A 15,541-nucleotide genomic window follows, 5' to 3' on the forward strand; every position below is an offset into this window, starting at 1 on the left:
GTAGCTTAATTTACTACTTTTGCAGGCTTTTTGGAGTAGCTGCTAATTTTTTTTATTATTTTTTTTTTTTTAACTGCAGAGGCAAATGCAGCCAGATTTAGTATATCAAGTGTAGTACAAATGGCTTAAAAGACCTGGATTGAGTTTTGAGATATTTCTGTTATGTGTATTATATGATACCTGCAACTTTGGCATTCCGAAATCTACAATCACCGACTACTATCTGCAGACTGTGGACAGGGATCCAGCCTTCTTTTCTTCTGTTTAGGTTTTTCACCAACCTTTGAACAACAACAGTATTAGTAAAAGAAACAAATCACCCCACAAGTAGTTTCGTATTGGCAGTGGGCACACTTTACAAGACAGTCAGTGCAACCAACAGTCTGCTCAAATCGGGGGAGCATTTTAATAGGAGTTGTGCATGCATTTAAGAATTCCACCCAACTAAATTTAGGCAACTAATTAAAAAACCTTCATCAGGAACACAGTTGCCTTGGGCTCCTCTATAGCTCATGGAGAGGAACAAGGCTCTCCAGAGCGTGAGTAACCCTGCCTGGGGTCTGCATCACTCTCCAGAAGTGCCTGTTTCTCTCCACTGACTACCAACGAAGCCCAGGACAATTACTTTCCTGCTCATGTAGTGAGATCTGAACTAACAAATACATTTGGTCTGAGAACTGTCTGCCTGGCACTGGCTAAAACTGCTATGAAAGGTGGTGAGCATGCAGCACGATTGAAATACTTTCTATCTTCTTTTTGCTAACAGCAAACTGAATTTCCCATGAAGCACAAGGGCTGTAGATGCTGGCCATGAATCCCCCATAGGGCAGCTGTGTCTGTGTGTTTATATTAAGGAGAGACTGGCTGAAGAGAGCTAGTCAGAAATCAGTCTGGAAAGGAACTACAGGCAGGAAACTTGACCAAAATGCTGCAAAAATCAGAAGAGGGCATGCTGCCCTCTGAGACAATGAGACCAATGGTTCAATAGGCAGATCATGGGGTATAGTAATTTCCTAGGCAATGCTCCCAGTTACAAGGAGAGAACCAGCTGTGAATTGCTATCCCCACAAGCCACAGCTATAAATACAACTGAAAGATGGTCTGCAGCTATTAACCAGTTAACACTGGTTCATTACAGCCATTTGTGGGAAGAAAATGTCTTGTAATCACTCAATATTGCTACTAATAAACCGAGAGGAATAAAGCCAACAGCTGAGTTGGAGAAGGCATAAAGTGGGCACAGAGCTCTCACTCAAACCACCCATTTGAGCTGCAAGAACACTACCAAGGGGCTGCTGAGATGTCAGCGTAACACAGCTCATATACCCAAGGCAAGGGAAGTCCAAACACATTTTTCAAGGCCAAACCAGTGTGTAAGGTCCCTAGACTTGGAAACGGAATGAATTCTCTGACTTTCTGGAATAGACTGAAACCTAATCAGAAGCTGCAAGGAGTGGACCACCAGGCAGGTGAAGCAGTATGGCACTGCCGTGCAGGCTCTTAGAGATAAGGCAAAGCAATCCTAAAATACCTACCACTGTCCCTCACCATCTTCATGCAAAAGCTGAATTTCATCCCCATTTTTCACCAGCAGATCCTCTGATCCTCTCCTCTTGCAGTCTGCAAGGGCTTTGTATTTTCCTGGAGACTGTGGCAGAAAGAGAAAAAAATTACCTACTTGAGCTACATTCAGTATCACACAGCCGTTATTTCTGACTGCCACATGGAATATGATAAAGCACTAACAGCTACCTTAATTAAAATGGTTTCAAGGAATTGAAACAACTCATCTGATATCTCCTCATTCCCCAAATGGAGATGCAGAAAAATGAAGACATGGAGAAGCTACGCCTATCACCCAGTGAAGCCTACAACACAAGCAACACAATCAAAACCTCAAGCTTTGGTGCTTTTTCAGTTCTGTACTAACCAGCTGGTTCCCCTCCTCCTCTTCGGTGTCTGAGCAGTTGGAAAGGTACTGGTTACCCGACCACTCCTCCAGCCCCTCACAGATCTCCAGGGACTGTGACATTCCTGGCCAGCCTGCAAGACAGCGTGCAGCTCAGCTGGGGAACCCTGTGCCCACACAGTGCCCCGAAGGAAGGGAGATGCCATACTTCTGTGGGGTTTGCTCTGGGGTGACAGGAGCACGCTGTCCAGTGGCACTGGGCTGGTGCGCTCCGAGTCGTTCTCTTCTGAGCTTATGGAGGCTCTCTGCTGCTTTCTGAAAGATTAAATATGTATATATATATTAGTTGTACGTGAGAAATGAAACTAAACTCCGTGTAGGTTTGCAAAGCAGGATCAGAAATAATAATGGTACTTATTAATAGATGCTTTTCTGAAGGATCTCAGTGCCCAGTTTCGATTATTGAGTGGACATAAAAAGAAAACTGCAGCTCAGGTTGTGCTGTCAGATGAGTGCTCGCTGGTGCCCCCCACCCAGAACCACCCCAGGGACTCACCCATCACTCAGCTGGGAGGAGAGGTGGAGCTGGTCAGTGCACGAGCTAGGCTGCTGCTTCTCCACTGTGGGTCAGACATCAGATTTACATCCTTGTTCCTTAGCAGCTGTCACACTTGAAGCATTATTTTCAAAGCTAGGCCTTTCAAACAACTCTAATGATTATTGTTTAGAGACAACCAGACCTAGGGACTATTACACAGAGCAGATTTAGTTATGATTAAGATGGTATGTTAGCACAAATCCAATAGCAAGCATTCCACTGAAGTCTATGGGACTATAATATGCTTAAAACAAGGCATCTGCTATGAATCTTGTTGAATTAAGCATATGAGAACAAATGTGAAATAACTCTCCACGGTAATAGGAAAAAAAAGAAAAAAAGTACTTCTGTAATTCATTTCTACTTGAGCACTCGGCCTTTACAGCTCTAACTTATGTTACTTCCCTGTAATGTAGACCTCACTCCAGAATTGTGCTACTGGGTTTTCTGAAAATCAATTCTCTGGTGAGAATTAGTGGATTTGAAGATTAGCAGTGTGAAAATAGGAAAGGTTCTGCAGCAGAGTGAATGCCACAGACAAATTGGTCAAATGTACCTTTTATGAGCTCCTGCTGCTTGAATAAAATTTTTCTTATTTCATTTAACCATGCCATCTTCAGATCTACTGTTTGGGCCTGAAAGAAGAGAGAATTGTCTGAATTTTGAATTATGAATCATCCATTATATTGTATGAATAGAATCTTACTTTTCAATGCTGCAATTATCTGAAATCCCCTTTCATCCAAAGCCAGCGTTAAATTTAAAATATTCTTCATCTTTTTAAATTAACGATCCCACCACATCCAGGCAACACAGCAGAAATGGTGGAGACATCGCTACAACCCAAGGAGTACAGGAAAAAGCACATCTGAGCATGCAATAATTCTCTTTTCAAAATACCCAAAGGGCCAAATCTATCACAGAATAATAGAATGGCCTGGGTTGGAACAGCCACAATGATCATCTAATTCCACCAACCCCCTGCTATGTGCAGGTCACCAACCAGCAGCCCAGGCTGCCCAGAGCCACATCCAGCCTGGCCTTGAATGCCTGCAGGGATGGGGCATCCACAGCCTCCTTGGGCAACCTGTTCCAGTGCCTCATCACCCTCCTCTGGGTGAAAAACTTCCTCCTAACATCTAACCTGAACCTCCACGTCTCAGTTTAAAACCATTCCTCCTTGTCCTATCGTTATCCTCTGAATATATGTATACCCTACATACATCTGAGTTGAAGTTTGTTACTGGATTATGACAAGGAGGAAGAAGCTTAGCAGAGGGCAAATTAAAAACAAATGTCAACAAACAGTATTTTCACAAGAGGCTGTGCTCTGAATACAGCATTAAGCAAATACTTCACTCTTATAAAATTCTATTCAAAACGCTACAAAAGAGGGGAAAATAAACAGGAAAAAAACAGGCTACTATTCCATAGACTAGTCAAACTACTACTGGAATTAGCACCACGGAAGCTAAGCCTTCACTCTGGGGGCAGTTCCAGCATCTAATTGGAGTAGAGCATGTGTTTATGTTCATTAAAGCATGAGGCCCACTTCCCATCTCAGTTCATGTAAGCTGCTGAGCACAATAAAATGTTTTTTTCAACTACTGGTCTATTTGAGACCGCATTTGGAATTAAAGGCTCTGTTTCCAAAGACCAGCTCTGTCTCCACTTTTACAGCCCTGTACTGGACACTGAGGAGTAGCCACTGGGACAGCTCTGTGAACAGAGACATGAGCAAAGAGAAAGAAGAATACAAGCTGAATGTCTGATAACCTTATAACCTGAGAAGATCAAGAGGAGACATTTCCATACCACTATTTACAAATATTCAGATCTCTGAAGCTACAAACCTGCACAACGTATACCTCTTCTCTTCCACTATACCAGATTTCAAATTTTCTATGATCCCCCTTCACGTTCTCAGTTATTCCAACTGCATTCATCTGCAAAGAGAAAAGAACCAAAAAATGAAGCATGTTACAAATCTTTCCCCTTTAAAATGAATCCATATATTTTGCACCATGCTGAATTGGGTGAAAACAGCTTTAACACATTTCATCAGTTTTCATTTCAGCAGCAACTGGAAGTCATCATCTGAGTTATTCCCCCTGATTTCCATCAGCTTGCCTTATTTACCAAAGCTTTCTTATAACCACTAATAGACTTCAGGAGAATTTCTACTCAAGAATCAGTGGAACAAAATGAAAAGTTATGTCTCTTCCAGCATGACATTTCTCAGATGAGGTATAAGAAGCTTTATAAATGCACGGCGCATTATCTTCCTACATACTTAATTTGTGCTGTGCTATATTTTATTTACTTCAAACCCATCTGGGAAGCCCTTAGCTCTTTGGGAATTTCAGATCACTCTTTTGGCCTCTGACCCATCCACTGAGCACAACATGCAATTACTGCCCCGTAAAGTAGATTTTGCTAGCGATTCACCACTGATTAACAGATGATCAAAAAGTTAAGTGTTCCACTTTCATGTTTTGAAACAGACCTAATAATAATGGTATCATATCATTAATTATTCACACAGGTGGCCATAAGCAAATCCAGTACAAATACAAATGAAGCCTGAGAAGGAACATCTGTTAAACATTGCTGATCCTTCCTGACTAAGTGCATAGTCAGAGTTTTTGTCTGCAAGGCTACAACAGTTACAGGTGGGATCACCCAGTCAAGCTCTCTGTTCCTACTTATTCTCTCAAAGGTTGGCACACCATTTCAATGACTATGAAGAGCCTCAGGAGAAAGGAAGCAAGCTGCTAATTAACTTTCTTCATTTCTTCGCTGGTATAAATAGCAGAGCTCTTGTGAACTTGCAAGAAACTCCAGACTCAGAAAGAAAGGGCACTGAATAGCAAGCAGCATTTCCCAGCCCCTCTTTGTCTGTCATTGTTGTGCACAATGAGGTTTCACCAAAGTCTGGAAGGCTGCACTGATGAATAGAACTGAGATTGATCGCTGACTAAAGCCAGAGACCGTTTGCACATCTACAATCTCACACATATCTATTCCTTTATTTAAAATTGCACCTATTTAAAAATGCACAGGTTAAAATTTGCAGCACAGCTTTGCTATGAAGGCATTATATCTCAGAAAACTTCGGGCTTGTGCAGTATAGTGCCACAACGCCATGGAAAGTGAGATCAGGCTCTACTCTGACTGTAGGCAAATGCAACACTGAGATGTTGAAAGGGCAACCTACAGAGCACTCATCCAAACTCTCATTTCCAGTTCTGTGCTGCCCCTCTGGATTGGCAATTCCACTTGGTGTCCACTACAGAACTGCCCAGGCATCAAGACACCTGCAATTTTAGATTATCCACTATAAAGACATGAAGGAAGGTACCACAAATAGGTGTATTTATGCCACGTTGATTCATGGTAGAGTATTTTAAAATACTTCTTCCTCCTTCCAAGCAGGATTTACTGTCCCTTCAGCTGCAGTTTGCTGCAATGCAGATGGAGGTGGCTGAGCTTAACGCTTTGGGATGGCATCCATCTGCATCACCTTCCACTGTGGCAAAAGGCAGATAATCTACCTTGCACTGCAATGAGTTATGAACCTGCATGCTTTAAGTTACTGAGTATCAGCTGAAGAGATATTTATTACTGGCTATTTTATATAACATTTAAAATATTACTTTGTTTTTAAAGTCTGCCTGTTTGGGGAAAGTTTTGGGGTTTTGTTTTTGCTGTTTCTACAGATGTCCAGTTACACTGCTTCCATGAAACAGCTTTCTTTAATTCTGAATCCCCGCAAAACGTTCTTGCAAGGAAAATTAATTCCATGATACTATCACCAATCAACCAAATGCTGAGCTCAGGAAATGTGGTTTTGCCCTCAAGACAGCAATTCTGAGAACGCGTGCGTGCAGGGATGTATTAATGCTTCAGCATCCAGGCATTCTCTAACCACAACCTCTCAGCTTAGCAATCCAAAATGCTGGAAAATGAGCCCCTCCTAGACAAAAACTGACCTGAACGTCTGGACTCTTGAACACAAGATTTCCTCCTCTGAGCAGGTTTCTCCATGCTGCCTCTTCAGATCTTTCAAAAGCACATACGGCAAAACAAGTGCTACAGGGAAAACAAGCTCCCCAGAAAGAAAACTGCTGTTTGGGAAAAGCACTTAAGTAGCTAAACATATGGACTGGGATTTGTTTTTAATACACAATTTGTAATGTGCACCGGAGCTGAACAGACTTATCTACTGTAACATCCTTGAAAGGTTTCTGACTGCTGGTGTCATCTCTCTCCCCAGACCCCACGTAGATCAGGGGACTCACAGCATCTGGGCTCAAAGGCTCAGCCTCCAACTGCCCATTTGTTTTTCCATTCTGTGACGTACCTATATTGTTTTTTATTTATCAAGAAAAACAAGGCAGAGTACTGAGACAAAATGCTCATATTAGAAGTGCTCATCAGACACAATAAGCCAGACGGTCTCTTTTAGAGAAGCAGTTTGGGATTTTTATTGACAAGAGTTGGCATTTATAGCCTTGGGACAGTTGTTTACGTCCCTCCTGTTTAGCCAGAGGCTATTCTCCTTGCCTGATAATTATGCTGCTAGCTGCAGCTGGAGCCTGCTGAAGGAGAAAAGCAGAGGAGAGGAAGAGGAGTGATACCCCTCCTCCTGGCTGGGCAGCAGGAGGCTGTGCCTCCTCGGAGACCAGGAACATGAGGAGCCCTGATTCTTCCAAGGAGCTGGACATGACAGCAGTTCATGCTGTCCATTTCATGCTTTCAACCCTTTGTCCTGAAAAGCTGACTAGAGGAAGGAAGAAGGCACATTCTCCATCCCTGGGACTTGTCCAAAGCACTGTTTCTCTGGCAGATGCCACTCCATAATCCACTACATGTTACTACATCAACCAGCCTTTCGTGGTACCTCCATTTGGAGCATTATAGTCCTTGATAGCAGAAACCAAGCCATTGCACTACTGAAAATATACTCTCTGGGTTCACAAAGTTAGCAGTTTACAATCCCCATGGCAGTGGCCCCAAAGAAAAAATCCTTACTTTCAGAAAATGCTTAAAACTGTAAGACGAAGTTTTATCATATCCATCTCCATGATCCTCTCGCTTCTTGCAGAAGACCAACGCTTTCTCATATAGGAAGAGATGCCTCTGCATTGGCTTGAACCTGGCAAGATCCTTCATTTTTGTTGGGCCTTTTCGGTGTCCTGTCCAAACACTGAAAGATCCTTGCATCAATACTTTTCCCAGTTCACTCAAGTCGCCCTGGTGAAAGTATGACAAATACACACAAAAAAGATTACATCAATTAAAATGTAGGAGCACTGTGCAAACAATGAAGGGCAATGGGGCCAGCTCTGTTCCAAGGCATGTCACTCTAAGAATAGGTCTTCCTGGAAGGATCAGATGATCTTTTGGAGTGACGGCATGGTGCCAGGAGAGAAGAAGAGGTCTCAGACACAAGCCAACAGTTAGTCTATGCAAAGGAATACAAGTCAATAACTGAAGGGTAAGAAAACTTGCCAGCACCTAGAAAAGATCATATCAAGGGCTCCCCCACATCAGTGAGATGAGAGCTGAGCCTGAACAGAGGTTGTGCAGAATGGGAAGAAAAGGATTTTTCAAGAACGCCAGGAATGCGACCAGCAGCTCAGCCCTCCCTGAATCCCTATAAGGACAGCCACTTCAACAGGCAAGGATCAAAACCTACTTCAGGGTGTATTTAATTAAAGGTTGAATGAGAAATATGATGACAGCCCAGCTCTGTTATAAGGTGAATCATTTGAGAACTAAGGTAGATTCTGAAAAAATGCTCCCAGGAACCACAAGGTGGCAAGTGTGGGAACTACGCAACTCCACATATTGTTTGGATGGGAATAGCTTCCAAAATCCTGAAATCAAATGGAAGACTGGCATCTATAAACTTCCTGATGCCATTCAGTTTGTCATTGTTCTAATGTGGTTTTTAGTTCCTACATCCTGTGACACCATCCTCTTCCAATATATCAACCAGCATTGTACAAGTTCTCTAATTACTGAAATCTACTCACGTCATATCCTGTTATTGAAATCTGATGCATAGAGTCATTGACTGATTTTAGCAAATCCAGCATTGCAACCAGAGCTTCTTGAAGTTCCTGAACTCCATCACAGCTTGTGCTGTACTTTAATAACTCCTGAAAATAGAAATGGAAGAGCATGTGCTTGCAGATTGAAAAAAGCAAACTTTTTTCCAGCTCACCCAAAGTTTCCAATGTCCAAGAGCAAGCTGCACTCCCTGAGTTTCTTTTTTCATATGCCAATGGAAAAAGCACTAACTGTAAACCAGTCAATATGAGGTGTGGAATATCACTGTCCATTTTTTCTGGGTTTCCTTGAGGACAGCATCAGGTTACAGAGTGGCATCACTCTTACCTGAGTTCTTTGTTTTGCATTTTCCTGCTTGATAAGAAATGGCAAATATGATTCAGGTTTGGCATCAGCTGCTAATACGTCACAAATGCATTCATATGAGTGTGCAGTGCATGACTGTCTTCAGATTGGCAGACAGAAGGAAGATTTTATAAATCCTGGCGCCTTCAAGCCAATAAGCAGAAGACAGAATTGGCAACACTATGACTGATATAAAATTATTCTCATTTCATATCTCCTCTGACTGCTTAGAGCCTCATGTGTACTCATTCCTCATTCAAGAAGCTGGAAGGTGAGATTCAACAGCCTTCAGAAGCCACCACCCCAGTTCTCTGTAAAGTGGGAAAGGCAGCAGTGCTCTGCATCAGAATGGGGACAAAAGGATGAATGCATTAAAGATTATGGGGACTACAACAACCCAAGCAGAAGAGATAAATCAACATGGTGTGCTTTCATTCATCATACCCTTATGGACATCTCTGGTTCATTTTTCTTACATTTTACATCTCTGAACAGATTCAGTTCTTCTCCCCACTAAAACAACATGTTAAAAGCACACATTCCTTCTTCAGGTATGAAAAATGTCAACCTTGCTGAACGTCACTTTGGAGAGCCAAGCTCAGCAACACGTAACCTAAGGCTTTATTTAGAGGTAAACTTCAACTGAAAAATAAAATGGAAAACAAATCTATCTCCAAGTGTCATTTCAAAAGCAGCATATGAAATACCTTCAGAAGCAACTGGTATTTTGTCAGGCGCTGCACTGGTTTGAGCAAATAGGAATCCAGCCCAAGTTTGTGCTCTAATTTTCTTTGGCACTCCTGAAACAGAAATCATATTAGGTAAGGTATGTGCTAACAATCTGTAGTTATTCTAACAGCATGAGTAATATGGTTTGAAGACTTCATAGATTTCATGTAAGAATGTCCTATAGTTCATATAACAAAAGAGATTTCATAGAAACACATGATATGGATGGATCTGCCTTAAACTCTTTGTATACAAGCAACTCCAACTGCCATTCTTGTGCAGCTTTCACACAATGGCAAACAGAATACACTGCAAAAACAGTGGAGTGCTGAGGATGGTGTTTAGGATAAGTGCCCAAGGACAACACTGCCTTGATAGAAATCAACACCTCACCTGGAAGAAGGTGCTCTCAGAGCACTGCCTCCACAGGGACTCTGACCGGGGCTTGTTCTGACAATATTTCTCATACATCTGGAAATCCTCTCGCTGCAGGGAAAGCCAAAATGCAAGTCAGGCACATATATGCAAGCCTGCTGGGCAGCTAAACAGAAAGAATACCTGAACTGCAACGTGCTTTTAGCTCTGCTTCCAAGTATAACATCTGAAAGTCAGAGTTCAAGTAAAAGAGCCACTGCTGAGAAGCAGAATGCTCCTTGAAGCAAGCAGTCATGACTGCTGCTTCCCCCCATCTGCTGCTGTCCACACAGTTGTATTTCCTCCCTTGCTGTTGGAATTACATATCAGAAGCACCTCATCCAACTGACACAACTGAGATGTTGAAGAGTGCAAAGCACAGCAGAAACATTGGCCTTAAAAAGTCTGTCTCATACGTGAAAATGAATCACCAACCCTGTCTAGGAAACAAAATCCCACTCTCTCGGGTGCTCCCAGGCAGCTTTCCAAACTGTGCAGGAATATTCTGCAAGAGACAGGGGAAGAGACAAAACGCAGCTGTGAGCAAGGTACTTCATCATTACAGGAAATCAGTGAGGCAAAGAGGGGGAGGAGAGCCAGCACCATACTTGTTGTGGAAGTCATATATCTCGGGCATGTTTCCAAAGAGGACATCCTTCCTGTTCCTCAGCACGGGAGGCATAAGGATGACCATGGCAGGGTTGTCCATCTCAGCTCTGTAGCCCTGCAGGAAGCAAAATGGGTTAATTGCTCAGTTTTTCAGGCTTTTGCTTGGCACCTCCCCAAAGGCAGAGGACAAAGGGATGTGAGCAGACTTCCAGTATAATCTACTTCATTTCAAATTTCTACATCCCTATATTTTAGCACATCGGCCTTCAGTACGTAGGCAAGTGGGGCTGTGGTCCAGCAGAGAATGGCATGGGACAGCTTTCCTGGGGTGAGTGAATGCTGTGGAGACGTTCTGATCACAAAAGGCAAATTGCAGTCGCTGTCTGCTCACTACAGCCCAACTGATCCCACAGGAATACTTGTCTGGGTTAAACACATCTGCTGTTACGACCCTGGGACACGAGTGACAAACGTGTTTGTACAGAACGTGCAGTTACAGATGCTGTCACAAGATTGAGTGTACAAGGTGATTTGTTACAGAGCAGAGAAGGCTTGAGATCAAATACCAAAATCAATGGGCTTTTTGCTCTTGCACAAGACATGCTGAACAGCAGATCTTGCTCTCCTCAATTCCTGCAGCCTCAGGAGTCTGTCCCCTATTGCTCCACCTGCCTCTTGCTATCACAGCCTCCCAGAAGGAAGCCTTTGCTGCCAACTGCTGGGTGGAATTAGCAAACAGTGCAAAGCTCTCTGCAGGAAAATGACATTACTACACCAACACAAAACCAGCTACCAGATACGGTAAATATCCTAAATGTAGAAGAGTAGAAAGGCAGAGCCAGCACTCAGGACCATCTCTGCAAAGAAAACAGCAAAAAGCTATTGGCAGCAGCTCAGGCAGCTCCTGCCAGTCACTAAGTGCTGCACAAAACTGAGGTCAATTTAATACAAGTAGCAAATGTTTGCTAAAACGTACTTAGTATGTATGGCATATCTTCTTTGGCTTTTCATACTAATCTCTTATATTAATTATGGTTTAAATCAGTATTCCTTCCACCAAGCAAGCGTTCTGTATTTGATTAAAGATGCAGCAGAAGATAAGTATCTGGAAAATTAGTCATTTTTATTTAACCATGCAAGGAGGCTTCACTCTTCTGTGGAAATGTTATTTTCAGACAACTTAGCTTGCCCTGTCCACTGTCCCCTATCTGGACTGGACACAGCAATAAACCCACATACCTGCCAACTGCTTTATCACATCAAGTGCAGTTTAACAAAACAAAAGCCAATCAGTGGAAGGCAGTTCTGTGTAACTACCTGCAGCTGAACAGATTTATATGGCGCTTGTTCTCGGGTCAGAGAAACATAATCAGGATGAGGTAATTAACAGTGACTTGCTTCATTCATCAGCAAGTAGCATTGTGGAACAAAATACATGTGTTTAAAATAGCAGCAGAGAAATTAGAGTCTGCTTTCTGGATTAAGAAATGCGCTTTATGCATCCACAAACCTCAAAGCATTGAGACAGAAACCTTCCAAACATAAAACACAACCTTCTTTCATCTCCAAAAGGTAAAGAACTGAGGGAGCAGTTAAAAAACACCAGCTCTTTGTACATTTTCACAAGCAGTGATAGAACTAATTACCAGTGCATGTGTGTACAAACAGAAGGCTTCTTCCTCATTCTGGATGAAAAGTTCATCCTGACACCAACTGCTCCTGCAGATGCCTCCTACTTAGAAATAAAAAGGGAGAAAACTTGAAAATTCATGACTAGCTGGGGATCTGACAGTTTGGTAGAAACCTGTCCTGTCACATTTCTGCTTAGTTCCACAGAGTGGCAGGTGCTCTTTTGTACAAGTCACCGGGGAGCAGTAATGAGCAATCTGAAGAAGTCACTCACCGTCAGAACAGTGAACAGTTCCTCTACATACACTCTCTCAGTTTCTATAAGCTCATTTATGACATGGCTACAAGAAAGAAAAAAAGAAGAAAAAAAAATATATTATGTCTGCATTAAAAAAAAGCACAGGCAATTTGTGCAAGCCCAAAACACAGTGTGACCTCATTAACAACCAACACAGGGGTGACAAAATAGCAAAAGTGCAAGAGATGACATCAAGCACTATGACGTACACGGATGGTGAAAGGGCTGACCAGAAACACATCATTCAGAGTGATGTAAACTGGGTGAAAGCTTACCCTTTCAGTATATCTAAGTTGTCATCACTGTCTGAAATAAAAGACTGCAAGGAATTCCGTTTTTCCTGATAATCGTGCATTACTTCAATCTGGAAAAGAAATGGGATGGACCTGAAGGAGCTGCAGAGAGGTCACTGCAGAGGCAGGATAAGCCCAGCCCTTAATGGAGCTACAGAATCTTGGGGAAGGATGAAATACGCTGCTTTTTTAAGAAATCCTTTGTGCCACTGAACTTCAGAAGAGCAAAGCTTCTACTGGGCAGCCAAAAAGTCCCAGAAATTATTATGCTACGTAATATCTGGAAGCACTGACAACATTCATTCATGCAGAAACCAGAGAATGGTCCCCACAGGGAAAATATTTGACATCTATTTGCAAGACTCTGCATCCACACAGTTATGCAAATTCAGGGGACAACACACAAGAGAACCATATCTGTTACTTGGCAAAACAACCCGAGATAGAACTCAGATGCTGGGCAAATCCAAATAAACTAAAGGGGTAAGAAAGGAAAAAGATTTTTAAAATTAAAAAAAAAAAAAAAAAAAAAAAACTTCCTTCACATCCCAATCTGAATTCAGTCAATTTTTCCCATTTTCAGATGGGTTCTTAGTCTATAAAACACATTCAGATTTCGCCAGCAATTGTTACCTTGCGAGAACTTGGAGTTTTTCTTGATGTTTTCTTCCCAGGGAGAGAGAGGTCAAATGAAAATTTCAAACTGGAATTAAAATCCACACCTTGGATAGAAAAAAATAATCTTTCTATAATGTACATCTATTGTGACAGAAATGGTTCAGAGAGTAGATAATATGAAGAGAAATGGGATATATTTTAAGAACGAGTGATTAGTTAGCAAATACTACAAGCAAAGTGACTCATCAGACAGGGCTTCAAACCCAGGGCTAACTTAAAAGAGGAATTGGGTGTCTTCAGACCACAACAAGAAGGAAAAAAAAAGCAAAAGAGGACAAAAGCAATGCACTCAGAGGTGGTTTGGTTTCAATCCACGCCATCAAACCCACACACCTCAAAGCACTCCCAGCAGAGCCCAGCGGGTGTCTCTGACACTGTGCATCGCCCCAGCAGGACGGCAGCATTTTGATGTTTGGTGTCAAATGGAGGCCTTATTAAAAAGCTCTCTCGGCGTGATCTATCCAGAGAAGAGCCTTTTGTCTTTCCCCTCTTGCTGGCTGTGCTCATTTCAACATGCCTGATCACTTCTTTCAGGAATATGATTAATGGATGATACCTGTGCTTTGTGATGGAGTGCCTTTCCTAGAAAAATGTACATCACATGAAGGCAGTGCAACGAGCACACCTGGCCTATGGATGATGGCCTCACAGCATCCCACAGAGGTGGTCAGACACTTACCACTACTACTGAAACCACTGCTTTCTCCTTAACGTTTTCCTGCTTCTAGAAAGCTGAAAAAACCTCTGGTAAAATGGGCAGTATTTTAGTTTAAAGATGGAGTTTTTTTGGTCTTGTATGGAAGCTCAGAGGGCATGCAACGTGGCATTGGCTGGAGATGAGAAAATCCAGGCTTTATTTGCAGCACTGGACTGCATATGGAGTAGCTTCATCCCCTTCATTCCACTAGCTTTCTTATTTACACTATTAGCTCCCCAAACTGGAGCCACTTTTACTGCTTGTATGACACCTGCTACAATTCACCACAGCCAATCCACACTAATTCATCATAAACAAATTTGTACCAAAGCACATCGATGGTGTCTGATCATTTCATGCAGTCACTCACTCGTGGAATTTAATATTCCCACATAACAGCATATCCCTGGTTTAAAATATGCCAACACTGCTTTAAAGTACTTCTGAATACTGATACATAAAGGACTGCTAAAGATGGAAGTTTTAATGATATCATTTAACGTTAACATTGTGCTACATCTCATTAACAAAATGAAGGCAGAACATGCAGCGACCTCAGTTCAACCAGAACTGCTACCTTTATGGGCATTAATTATTCCACAATTGGGATTTAAGGATGACATTCTCAAAGAATCAAAGGAGGTCGAACATCCAGCTTGTCACTTATGTTCATGAGATTCAGCTCCTCATGTACCTAGGCTCCTTTGCAAACGTCAGCCTAATTTTATGTCAGTTCTAGCCCAAGACAATTAAGGAGATTGTCACCCAGAACAGGTATATAAATAGGCTTCAGGCTATGGAATGGGCTAACAAATCTATATGGTTTTTTCCCCCCGTATCACTAATTCACCAGTTCATCCAAGTAAGATGCTAGGAAAACAGAAGTGGAAGTAGGTACTGTTTTCAGCTGACTTTTTTCACTGAACAGCAAGTGAAAGCAAATACCAAGCAAATACCACCGAGCCAGCCAGAGCTGTGCTCCTGCACAAGGAGTGCAAAAAAACCTTGCATTCATTTTACCAAGTCATCTTTCTCCTTTCCATGTGGTCATCTCTTACAAGTCAGAGAACACACTAAGGTATTTGGTAGCTCCAACATGATAGTGTTCAGAAAAATATTAAACACCCAGGAAACCATGGGAGCCCTTCTCATAGCTGGGAAGTGTACGAGGAGCCAACACAACAGCACAGAGTGATTCACAACCAACTAGCCCACGTATTCAGTGTGAGGCTTCCACACCCCATTCCTTAAACAAAAATGGGAA

General features: G+C 42.3%; 1 protein-coding gene across 3 annotated transcripts in view; it reads right to left on the reverse strand.

Annotated features, from left to right (window-relative positions):
• The window catches only part of MCF2 (MCF.2 cell line derived transforming sequence), a 49,024-nt gene that overhangs the window by 5,660 nt on the left and 27,823 nt on the right, over positions 1–15,541 (reverse strand). For all 3 annotated transcript variants that reach the window (XM_085230530.1, XM_085230531.1, XM_085230533.1), the window contains 16 exons: positions 13,536–13,624; positions 12,885–12,973; positions 12,586–12,652; positions 10,682–10,797; positions 10,509–10,578; positions 10,053–10,145; positions 9,638–9,730; positions 8,549–8,674; positions 7,542–7,763; positions 4,361–4,453; positions 3,064–3,142; positions 2,466–2,529; positions 2,118–2,224; positions 1,931–2,043; positions 1,536–1,648; positions 181–281 (listed from right to left, as the gene is read on the reverse strand). In XM_085230530.1, the coding sequence (XP_085086656.1) occupies positions 181–281; positions 1,536–1,648; positions 1,931–2,043; positions 2,118–2,224; positions 2,466–2,529; positions 3,064–3,142; positions 4,361–4,453; positions 7,542–7,763; positions 8,549–8,674; positions 9,638–9,730; positions 10,053–10,145; positions 10,509–10,578; positions 10,682–10,797; positions 12,586–12,652; positions 12,885–12,973; positions 13,536–13,624 (1,635 nt within the window). The remainder of the gene's footprint in view (positions 1–180; positions 282–1,535; positions 1,649–1,930; positions 2,044–2,117; positions 2,225–2,465; positions 2,530–3,063; positions 3,143–4,360; positions 4,454–7,541; positions 7,764–8,548; positions 8,675–9,637; positions 9,731–10,052; positions 10,146–10,508; positions 10,579–10,681; positions 10,798–12,585; positions 12,653–12,884; positions 12,974–13,535; positions 13,625–15,541) is intronic.

This window comes from Meleagris gallopavo, chromosome 9 (assembly GCF_905368555.1).
Source record: "Meleagris gallopavo chromosome 9, MGAL_WU_HG_1.1, whole genome shotgun sequence".
In the NCBI taxonomy this organism is placed as follows: Eukaryota; Metazoa; Chordata; class Aves; order Galliformes; family Phasianidae; genus Meleagris; species Meleagris gallopavo.